We start from the raw sequence: 17,751 nt of genomic DNA on the forward strand, positions 1-17,751 counted from the left end.
CAATAGATGCAGAGAAGGCTTCTGACAAGATCCAACATCCATTTATAATAAAAACTCTCAACAAAATGGGTATAGAAGGAAAGTACCTTAACATAATAAAAGCCATATATGACAAACCCACAGCCAACATCATACTCAGTGGGAAAAAACTGAAAGCCATCCCTCTGAAAACAGGGACAAGACAAGGGTGCCCACTCTCACCACTCTTATTCAACACAGTACTGGGAGGCTCTGGCCAGAGCAATTAGGCAAGAAAAAGGAATAAAAGGAATCCAAATAGGCAAAGAAGTGAAACACTGTTTGCAGATGACATGATCTTATATATAGAAAATCCTAAAGAATCCATTGGAAAACTATTAGAAATAATCAACAATTACAGCCAAGTGACAGGGTACAAAATCAACTTACAGAAATCAGTTGCATTTCTATATACCAACAACAAACTAACAGAAAGAGAACTCAAGAAGACAATCCCATTTACAATTGCAACAAAAAGAATAAAATATCTAGGAGTAAATTTAATCAAGGAAGCAAAAGACCTATACAATGAAAACTATAAGACATTATTGAGCGAAATCAATGATGACATAAAGAAATGGAAAAATATTCCATGCACTTGGATTGGAAGAATAAACATAGTTAAAACGTCCATACTACCTAAAGCAATCTACAGATTCAATGCAATCCCAATCAGAATCCCAAGGACATTCTTCACAGAAATAGAACAAAGAATACTGACATTCATATGGGGCAACAAAAGACCCGGTATAGCTAAAGCAATCCTGAAAAAGAAGAACAAGGCTGGAGGCATCACAATCCCTGACTTCAAAACATACTACAAAGCGATAGTAATTAAAATAGCATGGTACTGGTACAAAAACAGACACACAGATCAATGGAACAGAATTGAAAGTCCAGAAATAAAACCTCATATCTATGGGCAGCTAATCTTTGACAAAGGAGCCAAGGACATACAGTGGAGAAAGGAAAGTCTCTTCAATAAATGGTGCTGGGAAAACTGGACAGCCACTTGAAAAAGAATGAAAGTAGACCACCTTCTTTTGCCATACACAAAAATTAACTCAAAATGGATCAAAGACCTGAAGGTGAGACCTGAAACTATAAAACTCCTAGAGGAAAATATAGGTAGTACACTACTCGTCATCAGCCATAAAGGGATCTTTTTGAATTCCATGTCTACTCAGACAAGGGAAACAAAAGAAAAAATAAACAAGTGAGACTTCATCAGATTAAAGAGCTTCTACAAGGCAAATGAAACCAGGATCAAAATGAATAGGGAACCCACCAGCTGGGAAAAAAATATTTGCAAACTATATATCTGAGAAGGGATTAATCTCCAAAATATATAAAGAACTCACACAACCGAATAACAAAAAAACAAACAACCCAATCAAAAAATGGGCAGAGGAAATGAACAGACACTTCTCCAAAGAAGATATACAGATGGCCAAGAGGCACATGAAAAGATCCTCAACATCACTAACCATCAGGGAAATGCACATCAAAACCACACTAAGATATCACCTTACACCCGTTAGAATGACTATAATCACCAAGACAAAAAGCAACAAATGCTGGAGAGGCTGTGGAGAAATGGGAACCGTAATTCACTGCTGGTGGGAATGCATACTATGGAAAACAGTATGGAGATTCCTCAAAAAATTAAAAATAGAAATACCTTATGATCCAGCTATCCCACTACTGGGTATCTACCCAACAAACCTGGAATCAACAATCCAAAGAGGCTTATGCACCCCTATGTTCATTGCAGCATTTCACTATAGCCAAGAAGTGGAAGCAACCCAAGTGTCCCTTGACTGATGATTGGATAAAGAAGATGTGGTATATATATACCATGGAATACTACTCAGCCATAAAGAAAGACAAAATCATCCTATTTGCAACAACATGGACGGACCTGGAGGGTATTATGTTAAGTGAAATAAGCCAGAAAGAGAAAAACAAACAGGGCATGATTTCACTCATACGTGGAAGATAACACATGCAACAGATAGAACTGTTTGGTGGTTACCGAGGGCTAGGGATGTGGGAGGTGGGCACAAGGGGTGGAGGGGATGCACTTATATGGTGACTGATAAACAATAATGCACAACAAAAATTTCACAATAAAAAATTTAAAAAAAAGAGTATGTCAGTTTTGAGAACCAATTCTGTACTTTTTAACCTCTATTATGTCTCGACTTAAAATGCAAATCTAGTTGGTAGAAATCCATTTAATTTTTCATCTCAGTTTTTTCACATCCTATCTACACTATCTCCAATACAGCTACCAGATTAATATTCCTAAAATATTTATTTCAACATACCATCCTGTGAATAGTAAAATACCTTGAATTTGGAAGAATGACATATTATTTGTAATAATTTTGGTAATAATGAGAAAAATTATTCAAAAATGAATAGACTTTCATTAAGTCTTTACAGTCAATGTACCTGGAAGAAGATGTCTTTGAATTCAGGTTATTAACTATTTATATCTGTCATATATGGTTTAAGCCCATTGCAAACAACTTATCACCTTGACACCTAATCTTGGCATATTTATGACATGTTGTCAATTTCCACATCTACTTTATAATATCATTTTATTTACTCACCTGATTATTTAGGAACTCCAAGCACATTTAGCCCTGTTACGAGGCCTAGACGTCCAATATTTTACTGACATATTTTTCACCCATAATGTAATTTTTTAAAGAGATTATAAGTGTCTATATGAAAACCCTAGACCCACAATTTGTTAAAAAGAATAAATAAAAAATGAATGTTGGCCAAGATTCACTTAGTTTTAATGTGGGAATTTTTTACATACAAATTGCCTTTAGAACTCTTTACACTTCAGTAGCTTGCATCCATTTTATGTATAGATTGAGTATAATGGGCATTTCTATCAATAACTGTGAATAAGAGTATCAGATGGCTACAACAGGAGTCTTCAAGAAAACTTCTATTATACAAATGCACAATTTTTTCCAGAAATTTCTTACAGAATTCTTCTGCATTTTTTTCTCTCCCAGACCATAAGCCCATAGTGCATGAAAACTTTAGATAAGCACACCAGACTATGTGTCTTAGACAAGGCCTATGCTGAGCTGAGTCACCTGCACTATTAATGGTGCTTAACAGAATTACGTGCAAAGAAAAGAAGCATTTACAAAATTGTAAGGAACTCTGGAATCCAATTAGTTGAGGGTGTGAACAAATGGCCCTATATGCTGCTTTATAAAATCTGCTTCCACATACAATTAATCTCTGAAAGGAACAGATTACAATGGTGTTTTTTTTGTTTTCCAGCTACAGAGAGCATTTTAAAGTTTAAAGAACAGTGTTAGAAGAACAAAAAGTACAATCTTTTTAAATAGTAAAAATAAGGCTACTCTTATCTGGAATTAGGATACCGCGGAAGCCAGTTCTCCTGTTGGTGTTACTGGGAGGCAGGGTGACAGCCGTGGTATTCACAGAGAACTAGAACACTTCACCATGACACACTGTGGGAACTGCTTCTATCCACCATATGTCCACTTACTGTGGGCACTTCTGTAAAGACTGAGAAGTGCTCAATGTGGGACCACCATGTAAAGACTCCCTATTCAGAGAGCTTGTTCTCTGTGAGAAAATGATGAAGAAATTAGACATGCCTTCGGTGCCCAGAGAGAACTGCCTTCTTGAATGACCAGAGCATATTTCTCACCATAGAATTAGTTACAACAACAATAAAATTATTACTTCTGCAATAAAATTACTGTGACTATTGTTGCTACCACAATTATTAATGGCTACAATTTACTGATATTGTTTAAACACTTTTACAGATTTATGAAATCCTCACACTAACTTTGAGATAAGTACAATTATTTTCTCTGTTTTAAAGACAATGACACAGAAGCTTAGAGATATTAGGTAACTTGCCCAAGAGCAACAGCTAATCAAGTGGCAAAGTAGGATTCAAACCAGGTCTGCCTGAGTACTCTCAAAAAAATGTCTTAAAGTGTAAAATCAAAGGTGCCAAATAATTTAAGTGTGTGTTTCCTAGCAAATTTCATCCCACATAACTTGAGAGAGTTTGGTTTTTCACACAGCAAGGGGGCACAACATAGCTAGGTGGGGGAAGGTTTCTCTTTTTGTGATTTTCCTAAAATTTAGAACACTGGACCATCCTCCTGCCTGCCCTACTCCCAGCTCCATCCACAAACCTGATTCACTGACTTCTTCAAATCTCTTAATTTGCATTGATTATTACATTGTGAAGGCCTAAAGGCCATGCATAACCCAAAGAGATTTGGCAGTGGCAACCCTGCCTGTGGATACAATGCAGTTTGAAAAGTGCCTTAGCTTTTTTTTTTTTGCTGAGGAAGATTCACCCTGAGCTAACATCCATGCCAATCTTCCTATATTTAGTACATGGGTCACTGCCACAGCATGGCTGCCAATGAGCGGTGTAGGTCCATGCCTGGGAACTGAACCCGGGCCACCAAAGTGGAGTGCGCCAACTTTAACCACTAGACCATGGGGCTGGCTCCAAAAAGTGTTTTAGCTTTTGATCTCAGGTAGTCTTAAACCATATCTAGCATTTGTATGATTTTGTTTGCTGGGCCATTATAAATTTAGAACTAAGTTAGAACTGTTTTGCCAGGAAGCAGTTAAAATGTTACCATCAAAGCCATAATGAAGGAGGCTTCCGCTTTTGGAAAGATGGAGTAGATACACTTTTCCTATTCCTCCTGCTAAGTATAACTAAAACTCCTCGATGCTATGTATAAAATAAACAGAAAAAGACTCTGAAAGGGGGAGAGAAGAGAGCAGACTGGCTAGGGACCCGGGGGCCTGAGGATGGACGGAGTGCTGAGTTCTCTGGGTTTTCTCTTTGCCTGGGATAGCCACACCTGGAGCTGAAGGAGCTGGTCACCCTAAAATGCCAACAACTACAAACAACAAAAATCCTCAACAAAAGCCCACTCTCTTTGGCCAAAGGATCAGGAAAGGGACAGTTTTTTTTTCTCTCTCTTTTTTTTTCTTTGCTGAGGAAGAGTGGCCCTGAGCTAACATCTGTTGCCAATCCTCCTCATTTTGCTGAGGAAGATTATTGGCCCTGGGGTAACATCCGTGCCCATCTTCCTCTGCTTTATATATGGGATGTCTGCCATAGCATGGCTTACTAACCAGTGTATAGGTCCACATCCAGGATCCGAACCCAGGGCCACCAAAACGGAGCGTGCGAACTTAACCACCACGCCACTGGGCTAGCCAAAAGGGGCAGTTTAACAAAACAAAACTTTTAGCAATAACTGCTCTACTCCAGCCGAAGACCACAAAACATAGACCTCACCCACACCTGCAAAGGCCAAGTGGGGAGCCCAGACTTCCATGCGGAGCCCAGACTTCTACTCTCCCAAGGCTGTGATGAGGCACCCCAACATCTCTCTCCAGAGAGGTGTCAGAGAAAGCAAAATAGGGAGCAGGTTCTTTCATGGCCACTGGTCAGTGTTAGTAAAGACAATGTGGGAGCCTGGACTTCTACCTCCATCTGGCCTTAATGAGTTGGCACCCCACCCCTTCCCCTGCCAAGTGGTGTCACACAGAGCCAGCTAATACAGAAGGTTTAAATAAGATCCAGTCTTATATTACAAAAATGTCCAGATTTCAATCAAAAAACCACTCATTGTACCAATAACTAGGAAGATCTCAAGTTGAGTTAAAAAGACAATTAATAGATGTCAACATTGAGATGATAAAGATGTTAGAATTATCTGATACAACTTATACAAAAATTAACTCAAAACGGGTTCATAGACTTAAATGTAAAATAAAAAACTATAACACTTTCAGGAAAAAAACGAGGATAGAACCTTCAGGATATAGGGCTAGACAAAAGAGTTCTTAGACTTGACATCAAAAGCATTATCCATAAAAGGAAAAGTTGATAAATTGGATTTCATCAAAATTAAAACTTTTGCTCCACAAAAGACTCTGTTAAGAGTATAAAAAAATAAACTACAGAGTGGGAGAAAATATTTGTAAAGTACATATTCAATAAGGGACTAGTATCCAGAATATATAAAGAACTCTCAACACTCAATAGTAAAAAGCAATTCAATTGGAAAGTGGGAAAAAGACATGAAGAGACATTCCACTGAAGAGGATATACAGATGGCAAATAAGCCTCTGAAAAGATGGTCAGTATCATTAGCCATTAAGGAAATGCAAATCAAAACCACAATAAGATATCACTAAATACCTATCAGAATTGTCTCCTCTCCTTCACAAAAAAATGACACCACCAAATGCTGATGAGGATACTGAGAAATTGGATCATTCATATATTGTGTACAACGTAACTGTATGTAAAGAATGTAAAATGGTAAAGCCACTATGGAAAACAGTTTGGCACTTTCTTAAAAAACTAAACATGCAACTACCCTACGACTCAGCAACTATACTCCTAGGAATTTACCCTAGAGAAACAAAGACTTAAGCCTACATAAAAACCTGTACACGAATGTTTACAGGAACTTCATCAGTAATAGCCAAAATCTGGAAACGACCCAGACGGCCTTCAGTGGGTGAATGTTTAAACACACTGTGGTACATCCAGACCATGGAAACTACTGAGCAATAAAAAGGAAAAAACTATGGATCCTATTTATATAACGTTCTTGAAATGACAAAATTACAGAAATGGATAACAGATGTGCGGTTGCCAGGGGTTAAGGAGATGGGAGAGAAGTGGCTATAAAAGGCCAACGTGAGGGATGCTTAGGGTGATGGAAACAGTGTATATCTTGATTGTATTAATGTCACTATCCTAGTTGAGATATTGTACTACAGCACTGTATAGGAGTTCTGTAAGACGTCACCACTGGGGAAACTGGCTAGAAGGCATAGGGATATTTCTGTATCACTGCATACAACTGCATGTGACTACCATCCCTCCGTTTCACTGTTCTCACTTCTTCAAGTAATTCAATGGATGAAAAGAAAATGAAAAGTTATCAGGATGACTGGGGATACAGAATCATGGGTTCATTTAAATTGGGCAAAGTGAGAGCTAATATCAAATTTGACTTGCTGAAATTAAAAATGTCTTAATCCAAGATCTTTTAACAAAGATACTTCTTCTCCTCCTTCCCTAGTAAAATGAACGTTACCGCAATATATTTGACATACATCCAGGCCACTTTCCCAAGGTCAGATTTCCCAGATTCTTACAGCAATCCACCCTCAAAGTGACAGAAGCTTTAACAAGAGCAACTACACTCGGTCCCGTGTGCCGTTTGCTTTATGATCTTACAGTGACATCCTGGAACTGGAGCCGCAGGGAGGAGCTAGATGGCTGAGGGCGACTGGTGATCTCCAATATGGTTCTCAGCAGGATGTCCAGCAGGCTGGCCACTATCACGTCTATTTCCTCCAACACAGACTTCTCCTTAAGACAAAAAAATAACGTGTTCAGGAAACTGTGGCTTAATACATACATTAATCTTCTCTTTAACGGAAAAGGGGACAAAGCACATTTCCAAATATACATTCGAAGAATCAGAGAACTCAAGAGCTTGACAGACCTGGACCTCATCTACGTCCCCTGTGTAAATGACCTTTTACAGAAAACAAAGGCATGAGAAGCTAACAGCTTACCCAAGAGCACACAACTTGGCTGTGCGGTGGATACCTGAGATACAAATTAAAAGGCGGGGCGACGTCCTGGAAAGCACGTCAGACTAATTCAGAGCACCAGCTACGCGGCTAACACAGCGTGTGACCTTGGACGAGTCAGTTTGCCTTTCTGGGCCTGATTCCTCACTGCAAGTCCCTCTTGGTTCTAAAAGTCTATAATTTTTTTTATTTTAGATTGTGCTTACATTTATTCTTCTCATCACTGTAGTTGTGTAAGTCATTTTCCAAAACTCTATTTTAAGTGTAAATGACTATTCCTATAAAAATGATTTTATAAAAACACCACATGTTAAGATTAACAAACAGTATTCAATCTAGGTGAATATCATTAGCTATAGACTGGACCTAATGTCGGTGGCCACGGTGGGGACTGCGTTCCTGAGGCAAAATTAATACTATCCAAGCCCCCAGGACTTGGGAGAGAAACCCGAATTGCTCTGCACTGACTGCATGTAGTGGATTTGAGTTCTTATTCCATCTGCAGCAGACAAAACGCTAGGTACAAATTCTCCCTACCAAGGAGACTGCCTTTGCAAAGAAAACTTGCAGAAAGTGTGAGTTTGAAAGAACTTTTTGGCTAGGATTTTATGATAAACTTTCTTGCACTTACAAGAAAACTACCAAAGTTTGTCCCCCAGAGTAGAGTTTCTGCTCTGTACTCCTTATAAGTCCAAAAACTGATTGCAACTTCCAACTTGAAATAGGGGAAATAAAAAGAAAAATCACCTCCACTACCACCTGATTTTTTTAGTTCTTTGCAGTGAATTTTACAACTCACTTTTTACTCTTAGCAGTTAGAGTTTGCAAAAACATCTAACTAGGCATGGCATAGCTCTGCTTCACTGAACTGTACAGAAGGAGTTTTAGAGCAAAACTAATGCCCCCCCCCCCCCCGTCACCACTCCTACCCAGTCCCAGATCACCCTTGGGGCCTGAGATCATGAGGGTGCGTAAAACTCAACCGTCCCTCCCCAAGCTGGTCTCTCTTACTACACTTATAGACACAGAGCTTCTGGCCCTTTTCTCTCAAGTGCCAACTCTGTTCCCACAGTACTGGGGCCCGATTTCCACCACTCCCACTGGGGTTCCACGCCAGCCGACTGCTGAGATCTTCAGAAGGTGATCATAAGTAAGGGTAACAAAAATGGGGAAAGTGTAGCATAGTAATAATAGGGAGGCAGAGAAACAGGTGTCTCAGCACTCGCTGGCCAACTCTGGTTTATAAAAGTTGTTACAGATGAGTATAATGCTTAACTGTTGCCAAGTGACAGAATTGGAATAGGGCATCCTTCATACACCGATCCCTGAGCCATGAACATGAATACTCTGAGTTGCCCCCAATTATAAGCAAGCATGTGATTTTTCTCTATTTGCACTGCATCGTCCAATGCAATTGCATTGCAACAAGAGTCAGGAATATCGAAAGGAATTCCCAAAGCCACAACAATTGAGTGATTACTGTCAGAGCCAAGTAATAATGGTTGTAGTGCAAGACATTCTCAGGCTCCTGGGGCTTTCCTCCACTTCCACACTCTCCACGGGACCAGACCCAAGGGCCAGGGCCAAGTTCTGAGCATTATCATGCAACCTCTCACAGAACAGGCCAAAAAAGAATTCACTTTGCACTTTGCAAGCAGTAATTTATTCTTGCCACAGAGCATTCATCAAGATTAAAGACACATGTGGGAGGCTTTGAGATTTCTAATTTTTTTCACTGGGTTTTCAGTTCTTTCTTGAAATACAAGTTTAGGAAACTCAGGTTATTTGGGGTTACAGCAATCCCACAGGTTACAAAAATTCCTTCAGAGGAAAGGCAAAAAGTCCAACCCAGCTGGAAATAAACGTGCGAGCCTCAGAGGGTTACTCTTTAGCGTGGTTTCCTTGAAGACTTTTAAAATTTTACTTCCAGAAGCCATTTGATAGGAACTACATACTACGACCTGTATTTACTTACTGAGCTATTTTTCTTGATGAGACAAAATACGTTGCTAAGGATACGCGCGCACATGATCAGGTCCTTCTGTTCTTGCAGATGCATGTGGAGGTGATGTAACACAACAGGCAGGAGAATGTACCTGGAATCTGAAAAGAAAAGAGGCATTAGTGTCACATCTGTGGTCCCATGCAGACCCCATGCAAATCCTTATCTGCTCTTTAATTTTAATTGCTAAATTATTAACATGTAGTTAAAAAGGTACAAGTTCTACAAGGCTGATATTGAAAAACAGTAGCCACTTTCCCCAACCCATGATTCCTGCACTCAAGAGGCCTTTGACTCTTTTACTGAAATAGGTTTTTCCTTTTTTTCTTTTTTTAATTTTTTTTTTCCCCAAAGCCCCAGTAGATAGTTGTATGTCATAGCTGCACATCCTTCTAGTTGCTGTATGTGGGACACGGCCTCAGCATGGCCAGAGAAGCAGCGCGTCGGTGTGCGCCGGGGATCTGAACCCGGGTCTCCAGTAGCGGAGCGCACGCACTTAACCGCTAAGCCACGGGGCCAGCCCAGGTTTTTCTTTTTTAATTGTTTGTTTTACCTCCAAATATCTAAATGGCATGCTTCTCTTGCTATTTCCTGATTTTTCATTGAGATCAATCATCTACTGACTTCCTACTATGGTAGATGAGAATTTAGTGTTTTTGCCCCCTTTTCTTCTCCCCGAGCCTCTCAAAAGCAGTTATACCACAATATCTGGCTAAATTAACATTTTGCATTTGCTGCCATTCTGATTGCCAACCACGTGTCCGTGACCGGATTTTTTTATTTTTTTGTTTTTCTGTCTGAAAGCTTTCAGGAAATTATTCCTGCTAATTCAAAATTTCATGAGTATGTGCCTTGACTTGGCTCTTTACATCTATAAACTCATGTCCTTCACTTCTGGTGACTTCCCTTGAATTATTTCTAGGATTACTTCCTTCCTGCTATTTTTTCTGTCCTCTGTCTGGAACTTTGACTACATTCAAGTTATGAATTTCTTAAACTATCTTCTACTTTTCTCGAATACTTTTTCATCTTTTTGTCCAACTTTCTCAGTGATTTCCTTACTTTATCTTCCGATCCTTCTATTCAGTTGACGTACTTATGCTATCATATATTTAAACTCCACGAGTTCTTTCTTACTTTCAAGGCCAGTGTCATGGCTGTGCAACTTGTGTAGCCACACAGGTCCCTATGCTCACAAAGGTCCCACACTTGGTTTAATGCTCTGCTGCTGCCATCATGCAATTCTTAATCATTTTCAAACAAGAGGTGTTGCATTTTCATTATGCAGCCATTCCTGTTTATTTCTCTAGATGATCTCTTTTTATAGCTTCCCATTCTTGATTCATGAATACACTATCTTCTCCAGGAAAAACAGAGACAATTTTTTAATTTTTTTTTTCATCCTGAATCTTTTCCTTTCCAGTTCTTTTTTTGTTTCTTCATTTTGGCTTCTGCATTTCACAGTAGAGGTTTTTCTCCAGAATCTGGTGATCTTTCATTGTCCATTCATCTTTACAAGTGAAGTACTAAAATGTTAACTGGAAAAAAAAAGACTGTGTGCCTAGGCAAGCTTGCGGACTGATGAAACTTCACTGAAGGGAGGGGAGGCATCCAGATGTTTCAACAGGGGACCCCCAAATTTCAGAATCTGAGATGTCTTCTCTTGGGCTGGTCAGTTTCTCTAGAGAGGAGTCTGCATATCTCCTCTCTGAGGAGCATGAACCCATCATCTTTTAGTAATTTGAAATCAAGAAAGGAAGTGGCTGGTGGAGTCTCTCTTTAATTGCGAGGCTCTGTTTATAGTGTGCAGCCTTATCCACATATTCAGTAGCTTCTGATTCTCCCGAATCCAGGCAAGTCTCATTCACTTTCTTTAGAGAGTAAACTTTCTATTTTTTTGCTAAAATAGAGGTGGGGATTGAGGCAGGGTGGGGTGGGGTGCTAACTATTCCTTCTTAAGATTTTTTAACCAATTCCCATATTTGTAGCACCCCTAATCTTCAGAGACATCTGGTATTTTCAATTCCTGATCCTTTCTGAAACCACCCTGAGTCATGTGTGGTTCTGTGGTGTAAACTAGTTCGTCCCTTGGCTCCACCCCAACCCCACACACCTGTCTGTGCGTCAGCCTTCTTTTGTCTGCTGGTAGTTGCCACTCATCTTGGCAAAAATTGTTGATATCTCTTAAGTGTTGTCATCTCTTCTACCATTTTCCTAAACTTGTGAGATTACACATCTTTAAAAAATTCCTTTACTGACCATAGAAACAAAAACCATCTTCAAAACTTCAGCAAATAAATTCCAGCAATATATAAAGCACGTATTATTTCAGGACCAGATGAGGTTTATCCTAAAAGTAAAGTTTTAGGATACATCTGGAAATCTGAAAATCATATTCATACACTTTCAACAGGAAAGAAAGATAAATATAGTCGATTCTTGTTATTCGTGGTAGTTAAGTTCTAAAAAGTCGTTGGGAACAATGAAACAGCGAATACTGAATCATTTCTTCTAGGGGAAATATATATATACCCATACATATCTTACCTAGATTACAATCTGAATCCTAAAAACAAGTCACGCAGGTAGATTCTATTTTATTTTACAAAAGAGAAAACGAGGATCAGAAGCGCTAAGTGACTTGCCTGAGGCTGTCCCACTAACAGGGCCCAGAGATGGGATTCAAATTCTGTCAACCGGCCCCAGAGCTGGAGTTTCTTGCACTGCACTGCCCCCTACTGCCTCCATCCTCTGTTCATCCTCGTATGAGAGTAGAAATGAAGGCAGAGCATTGCTTTGCTCGACCTCAGCTGGGAATGTGTGCATCCTGCAACTCAAATTTTTTGCCATTCTGTGCATGTCCACAAGTGAACATAAAAGTCTCAGAAGTATTGATTTTGAGGTTACAAATAAATTTTAGGGAGTTAGTGAATCCACAAATAATGAATTTTGACTGTACATGCATCAAATTGTACCATTAACTGGAAGTCTTATATTAATCCTGGACTTGTCATTAAATAAGTATTTGAAATAGTAGAGTAATAAGTAATCTAAATATTGATATATGCAGTATATATTTCAATCTTTTGAAAAAGTAACAGTAAGTAGGCTTATTGGCCTGTTTATTTTTCAACAGGATGTCTCAAGCACAAAATTATTGTCTATTATAGGCTCAAAATGATCATATTATTTATGGATGCACCCACTTGCAAATGCCCTAGTCCCTTTCCCTGCTCTGTTTGGTTTTCTAAAAGATGTCATTTGTGCAACAATTCAGATAGATTATTCTTGGTTTATAAAAACCCATGTGTCTTATAAATGGCTTACATAAATTATAATTCCACTTGACTCATTAAAAAAATGGATAAGAACTCTACACTACTAAAGAAACTCTACACTAAAGAACTCTACACTTACTAAAGAAATTGAACTTGTTAAGAATCTACATGGAAAATTTCAGGCCCAGATGGCTTCTATGAATGGTATGAAGCATTTAAGGAAGAAATCATATCAAATCTACAGAAATCCTCCAAGAAAACAGAATAAATAGGAAACACCACTAACTCATTTTATGCTGCCAGCATTATTGACGCCAAAATTAGCCAAAGACATAAAAAGACAAGAAAACTACAGATTGATATCTCTCATCAACATAGATGCAAAAATCCTTATGAAAATTAGCAAAATAAATCTAGTTTTATATATATGTTTTATCCATACATATATATATATATATAAAACTATGATTAAATAGGGTTTATCCTGGGAATGCAGGGTTGGTTTAACATTTGAAAGTCAATCAATCAATATAATTCACTATATTAGCAGTAGATCTAGAAAAAACGTGCAAAATTCAGTATTCATTCATGATAAAATTGTCAGGAAGGTGAGAATAGAAGGTAATTTCCTCAAGCTGATAACGGGCATCAATGAAATGCCTACCTTTAGCTATCATAATAGTGAAAGATTGAATGCTTTCTCCTTAAGATCAAAAATAAGGCAAGGATGGCCAATTTTAGAGTCTCGTATTTTGTTTAATGCCTGCCACTAGGCTACCAACACAAGGAGGTCTGGCCTTGGGTTTACCATCAAAACAACCCACATAAGGCACAGGCATTCTTCACTTTAAGAAAATGAACACAGACTATTAAAATCCAAACTTGTGAAATAATTCATTGCAGGCTTCCTGTAAACATAAGCCTGACCAGGGAACTTAACTACTTATTTATAAATCAATTACTTGAGAAAAAGAACCAAAAAAAAGAACCTGAAAGCTTAAATGACAGGAGTCCCTGCCTAGTGATGTTTAATTAGGAAGGAAGATAAGCTTATCTGATATGTTCCTGCAGCCAGTGGGATCTGATTTCTAAAAATTCAATTTGCAGCCAACTGTGAAGAAAATATCTATGGCAAAAAAGTAAGGAAGGAAGACAATTCATGTGTGGTGTGTATAAGAAGAAATATACAACTATCCAATTTGCTTTTTCTCCATTACTAGGGCAATGTCAGCTAACACAAATGATAGAATCAGTGGGTAAATACCAAACAAGCTGACTGGTTAAAATGCTAATTATTACCTTTAAAAGAAAACACCTGGACTCATCAAGTGGGACCAAAGAAAAAAAGAACACCCACAGTTAAACACTAACTTTCCACATATTTATCAATAGAATCTGTTATGCAGGTTCTGCCCTTGAAATGTTCAATACACTCATATTCCATATCTCAGATAAACACTCAGACACACATCGCACTGTGTGTCTTGTTGCATGTATAAAGGAGCGACTCTCATTTACTTTTGTTTTGCCTGTACAAATTTGAGTGGATAAAGCCAGCTCCCATTAGTAATTCCCAATGGTTGTGTGGCTAGGAAGCGGGAGAAGCAGCTAAGAAATGCTGGTAGATTTCCTCCTTGAGGTTAATTTGGAGGAAAGTCATAAGCTGATCTTTGCCTCCTCTATCAACAAAGCTTTAGACAAGGATCCTTGAAGTCAGCTTCTGTCCACAAGAGAGCGAGTCTGTGCGTCCTGTAGTAGGACACAGGGTTGCCAGCACTCTCCATAAACTGGGCCCCAGCGTGGGCTGGACATCAGTGGGACATTTAAGCAGCTGGTCCCTGGCAGCCCCAGGAGGAGGAGACTGTAAACCAGGCATACAGAGCTGCTGGCTGCAGAGAAGCACCAGAATGGCAGAAAACCTGAAATCAGAGCTGGGTTGGGCCTCTGTGATCAAAGCCATCAGGAACTGAACCGCCAATGTCACAGACAGCAACAAAAATGCAAACAAGCCTTTCAGACACTGGAAGACAGACAACACTCAGAGTGGAAAGGACTGCAGATGATTCAGGGGCTACATTCTCATGCAGACAACATCAGGATCACAGAGGAAAACAGCAGGAGAGGGCTACGGATGATCTCTGTGTGTTGCTTACAGATTTCCTCCGCTGGCTTTAATCCCACCCTGGGTGCCTCCACCATGGGGTATCCTTCCTAAAGCAAAATCATAAGGCGTGCAAAGTATCCACAACTGGCAAAGCATCTTCATCAGTGTTTGCCTGCTTTCTCTTATTGTCTTCTTGATTTCTTTTAGGAGAGATTTAGTCTCAAGTTTCTTTTTATGCCGGCCACTGGTTTACCAACATAAAGAGGTCTGGTCTTATATTTACTTCTTACTTTTGTTAATTGTGCTCTGCTCCTGGACTGGGACCACGGCACCCCACACTGCTCTGCTGTCATATTCATGCTCTTCCTTAGCTCAAAAGTTCTTTTCCAATAAGATTTTCTCTCTTTTTTTAATGACATCATTTATTCAATAGCTATTGGTGCTCCATCCTGATCCCTAGTACACGACCCAGTCCATAGCATTCATTCATGAACATCTATCCAGCACCTACTATGCACTAGACACTGTTATGGAAGCTAGAGATATAACTGTGATCAACATAAATAAAGCCCTTGCCCTCTAAGGCTTTCCTTCTAGGGGGAGGGAGGGAGACTGACATTAAACAACTTAGTACCCAATTCTTTAGTTAGTTCAAGTTGTGTTAGGTGAGCCAAGAAAGCAAAAAGCCAAAGAAGCATAAGTACACTATGAGAGGGATAACGGGGTGGGCGTGGCAGATAGAAGATTTCTTGAGACAAGGAGAGTTAAACTGAGCCCTGAAGGGTGAATGGGGATCAACTAGATTCAGAAAGGAGGAGGAGAAAGTGGGTTCCAAGCAGAGTGAAGTAATAAAGAGACGGGACCAGGCAGGTGGGCAGGGCCAGATCGCGAGGCCTGGAATATGCCTCGACTGGAATATCCTGGAGTGCACCCTCAAAAACAGAACAAAACAACAGGGATGTGAGTCAAGGAGCTGGCAGTGACATCATCTGGGATGAGTTTCTGAAAGGGAACCTTGGCTACATAGATGGACAGGAGAAAGGAGAGATGGGAAACATGTATAGAAATAACTGAGGCTGTTCAGACCTGGCGGCAGTTTGGACGGGAGATGTGGCGGGTGGCGTGGGGAGAAATGGCCAGACGTGAGAGACGCCATGGAGGCCCAAGAACAGTCTTGGTGATGGGCGGAGATGAAGGGCAAAAGGGAGAAGAGGGTTTCAAGAACAGCTCTGAGGTTTCTAGGTGGATGGTGCTGCTATATGCTGAGACAGGGAAGAGCAGGCTTGGAGGGGGAAAAAGTTGAGATTTCCATTTTAGACACGCTGAGTGTAAGGAACCGGTGACATCCACGTACAGATGTTGAGAAGACAGATGACTACTCAGGTTTGGAGCTCAGAGGAGAGATCTGGCCTAGAAATACAAATCTGAGAGTTGTGTCAGCACATGGACCACTAACTGAGGTTAAGTGAGTGGGATGAACTCCAAGACTCACTCAGGTCTCCCTGCTATAATGCACCCCGTATCCTTACCCCTGTATAACTGCTGTTGTAACTGATATCATAATGACTTGTTCACCGTCTGCTTTCATGCTAGACTATCAACAGACCACTATAAACAGACTGAGGGCAGGGACTGTATCTGTTTAATTTGCCTCAATATTTCTAACATACTACCTGGAGTGGCATCTGCCCACAATAAACATTTGTTGAATGAATAAATAAACTACACCATGAGTTCTACTGGATATGAGAGGCAACTGAAATGGAGCCTGACACTCCTGTCTGCACATTTTAACACAGCTTAAATGGGAAGTGAGTAGGACACAGATTATCACAGGCCAGTTTACAATGACTCCATCTGCTGGTGCTCGCCCTGAGCCACCAGAACTCAGCTATTCCCAACACCATATTTCCACACAAACTGCAGTAGCCGCTTGTGGTACCAGAAACAAGACACACATCCTGGGCCTGCTTCACCCCCTGATCTGTGCAAATGTGGATGAGTGATGTGTAAGCAATGAAAAGACATAAGTTTCACCTTTTCCCTAGTAATGTGCTTGCCCATGTCAACCAGTATTGAAAAGTTCAGAAACAAAGTAAGAGAAAAAGTTTAAACCGGATGCTGAGTAGCCCAAAATATGTACGGTCACATTTATTTTCAGTTACCACAGATAACACTTAGGGTCAACTATGATTTTAGTCACTCATATCTTTCATCTTAAATTCTATGTTCAGAGTGATGCATTACCTAAAACTCTTACTCTTACCTTGTCTCTTCTAGGGAAAGATGTGGAAATTATTTTCCAAAGAAGCCCTTTGTCAAGCACTTCTTTAAGAACCTGCACTTTAACACGGTTTTAACTACTATATACTTAAAAAAAATCATGTAGATAAATCCTTAATAAAAGCCAAGAATCGAGCCTGAACAACTGTGAAACTGTTAAACTTTGAGCAAGCGCTTTCAGAGCTCCCTGATAGTGAAGGACACCAAGAAAGGCCTTCACTCCTGAGTTTTCCACTTTGGGAAAGGGGGCATGTTGGGAACACAGTTGGGGGCAGAGAGGAGGGAGAGAATGAAGGAATCCAGGCTGGAGGGGCAGAATACTAATGATTTTTAACCAAAGACTTTCTTGAGGTCTCAGATTTTAAAAATACTTTTTTATATTGGATAACCAA

The 17,751-nt window shown here is 39.7% G+C and overlaps 1 protein-coding gene across 6 annotated transcripts in view; it reads right to left on the bottom strand.

The window, feature by feature from the left end:
• DOCK4 (dedicator of cytokinesis 4) overlaps nt 1-17,751 on the bottom strand; it is a 435,612-nt gene that overhangs the window by 102,447 nt on the left and 315,414 nt on the right. For all 6 annotated transcript variants that reach the window (XM_058528497.1, XM_058528508.1, XM_058528478.1 and 3 more), the window contains 2 exons: nt 9,668-9,795; nt 7,331-7,465 (listed from right to left, as the gene is read on the bottom strand). In XM_058528497.1, coding sequence (XP_058384480.1) covers nt 7,331-7,465; nt 9,668-9,795 — 263 coding nt within the window. The remainder of the gene's footprint in view (nt 1-7,330; nt 7,466-9,667; nt 9,796-17,751) is intronic.

Source organism: Diceros bicornis, chromosome 3 (genome assembly GCF_020826845.1).
Source record: "Diceros bicornis minor isolate mBicDic1 chromosome 3, mDicBic1.mat.cur, whole genome shotgun sequence".
NCBI lineage: Eukaryota > Metazoa > Chordata > Mammalia > Perissodactyla > Rhinocerotidae > Diceros > Diceros bicornis.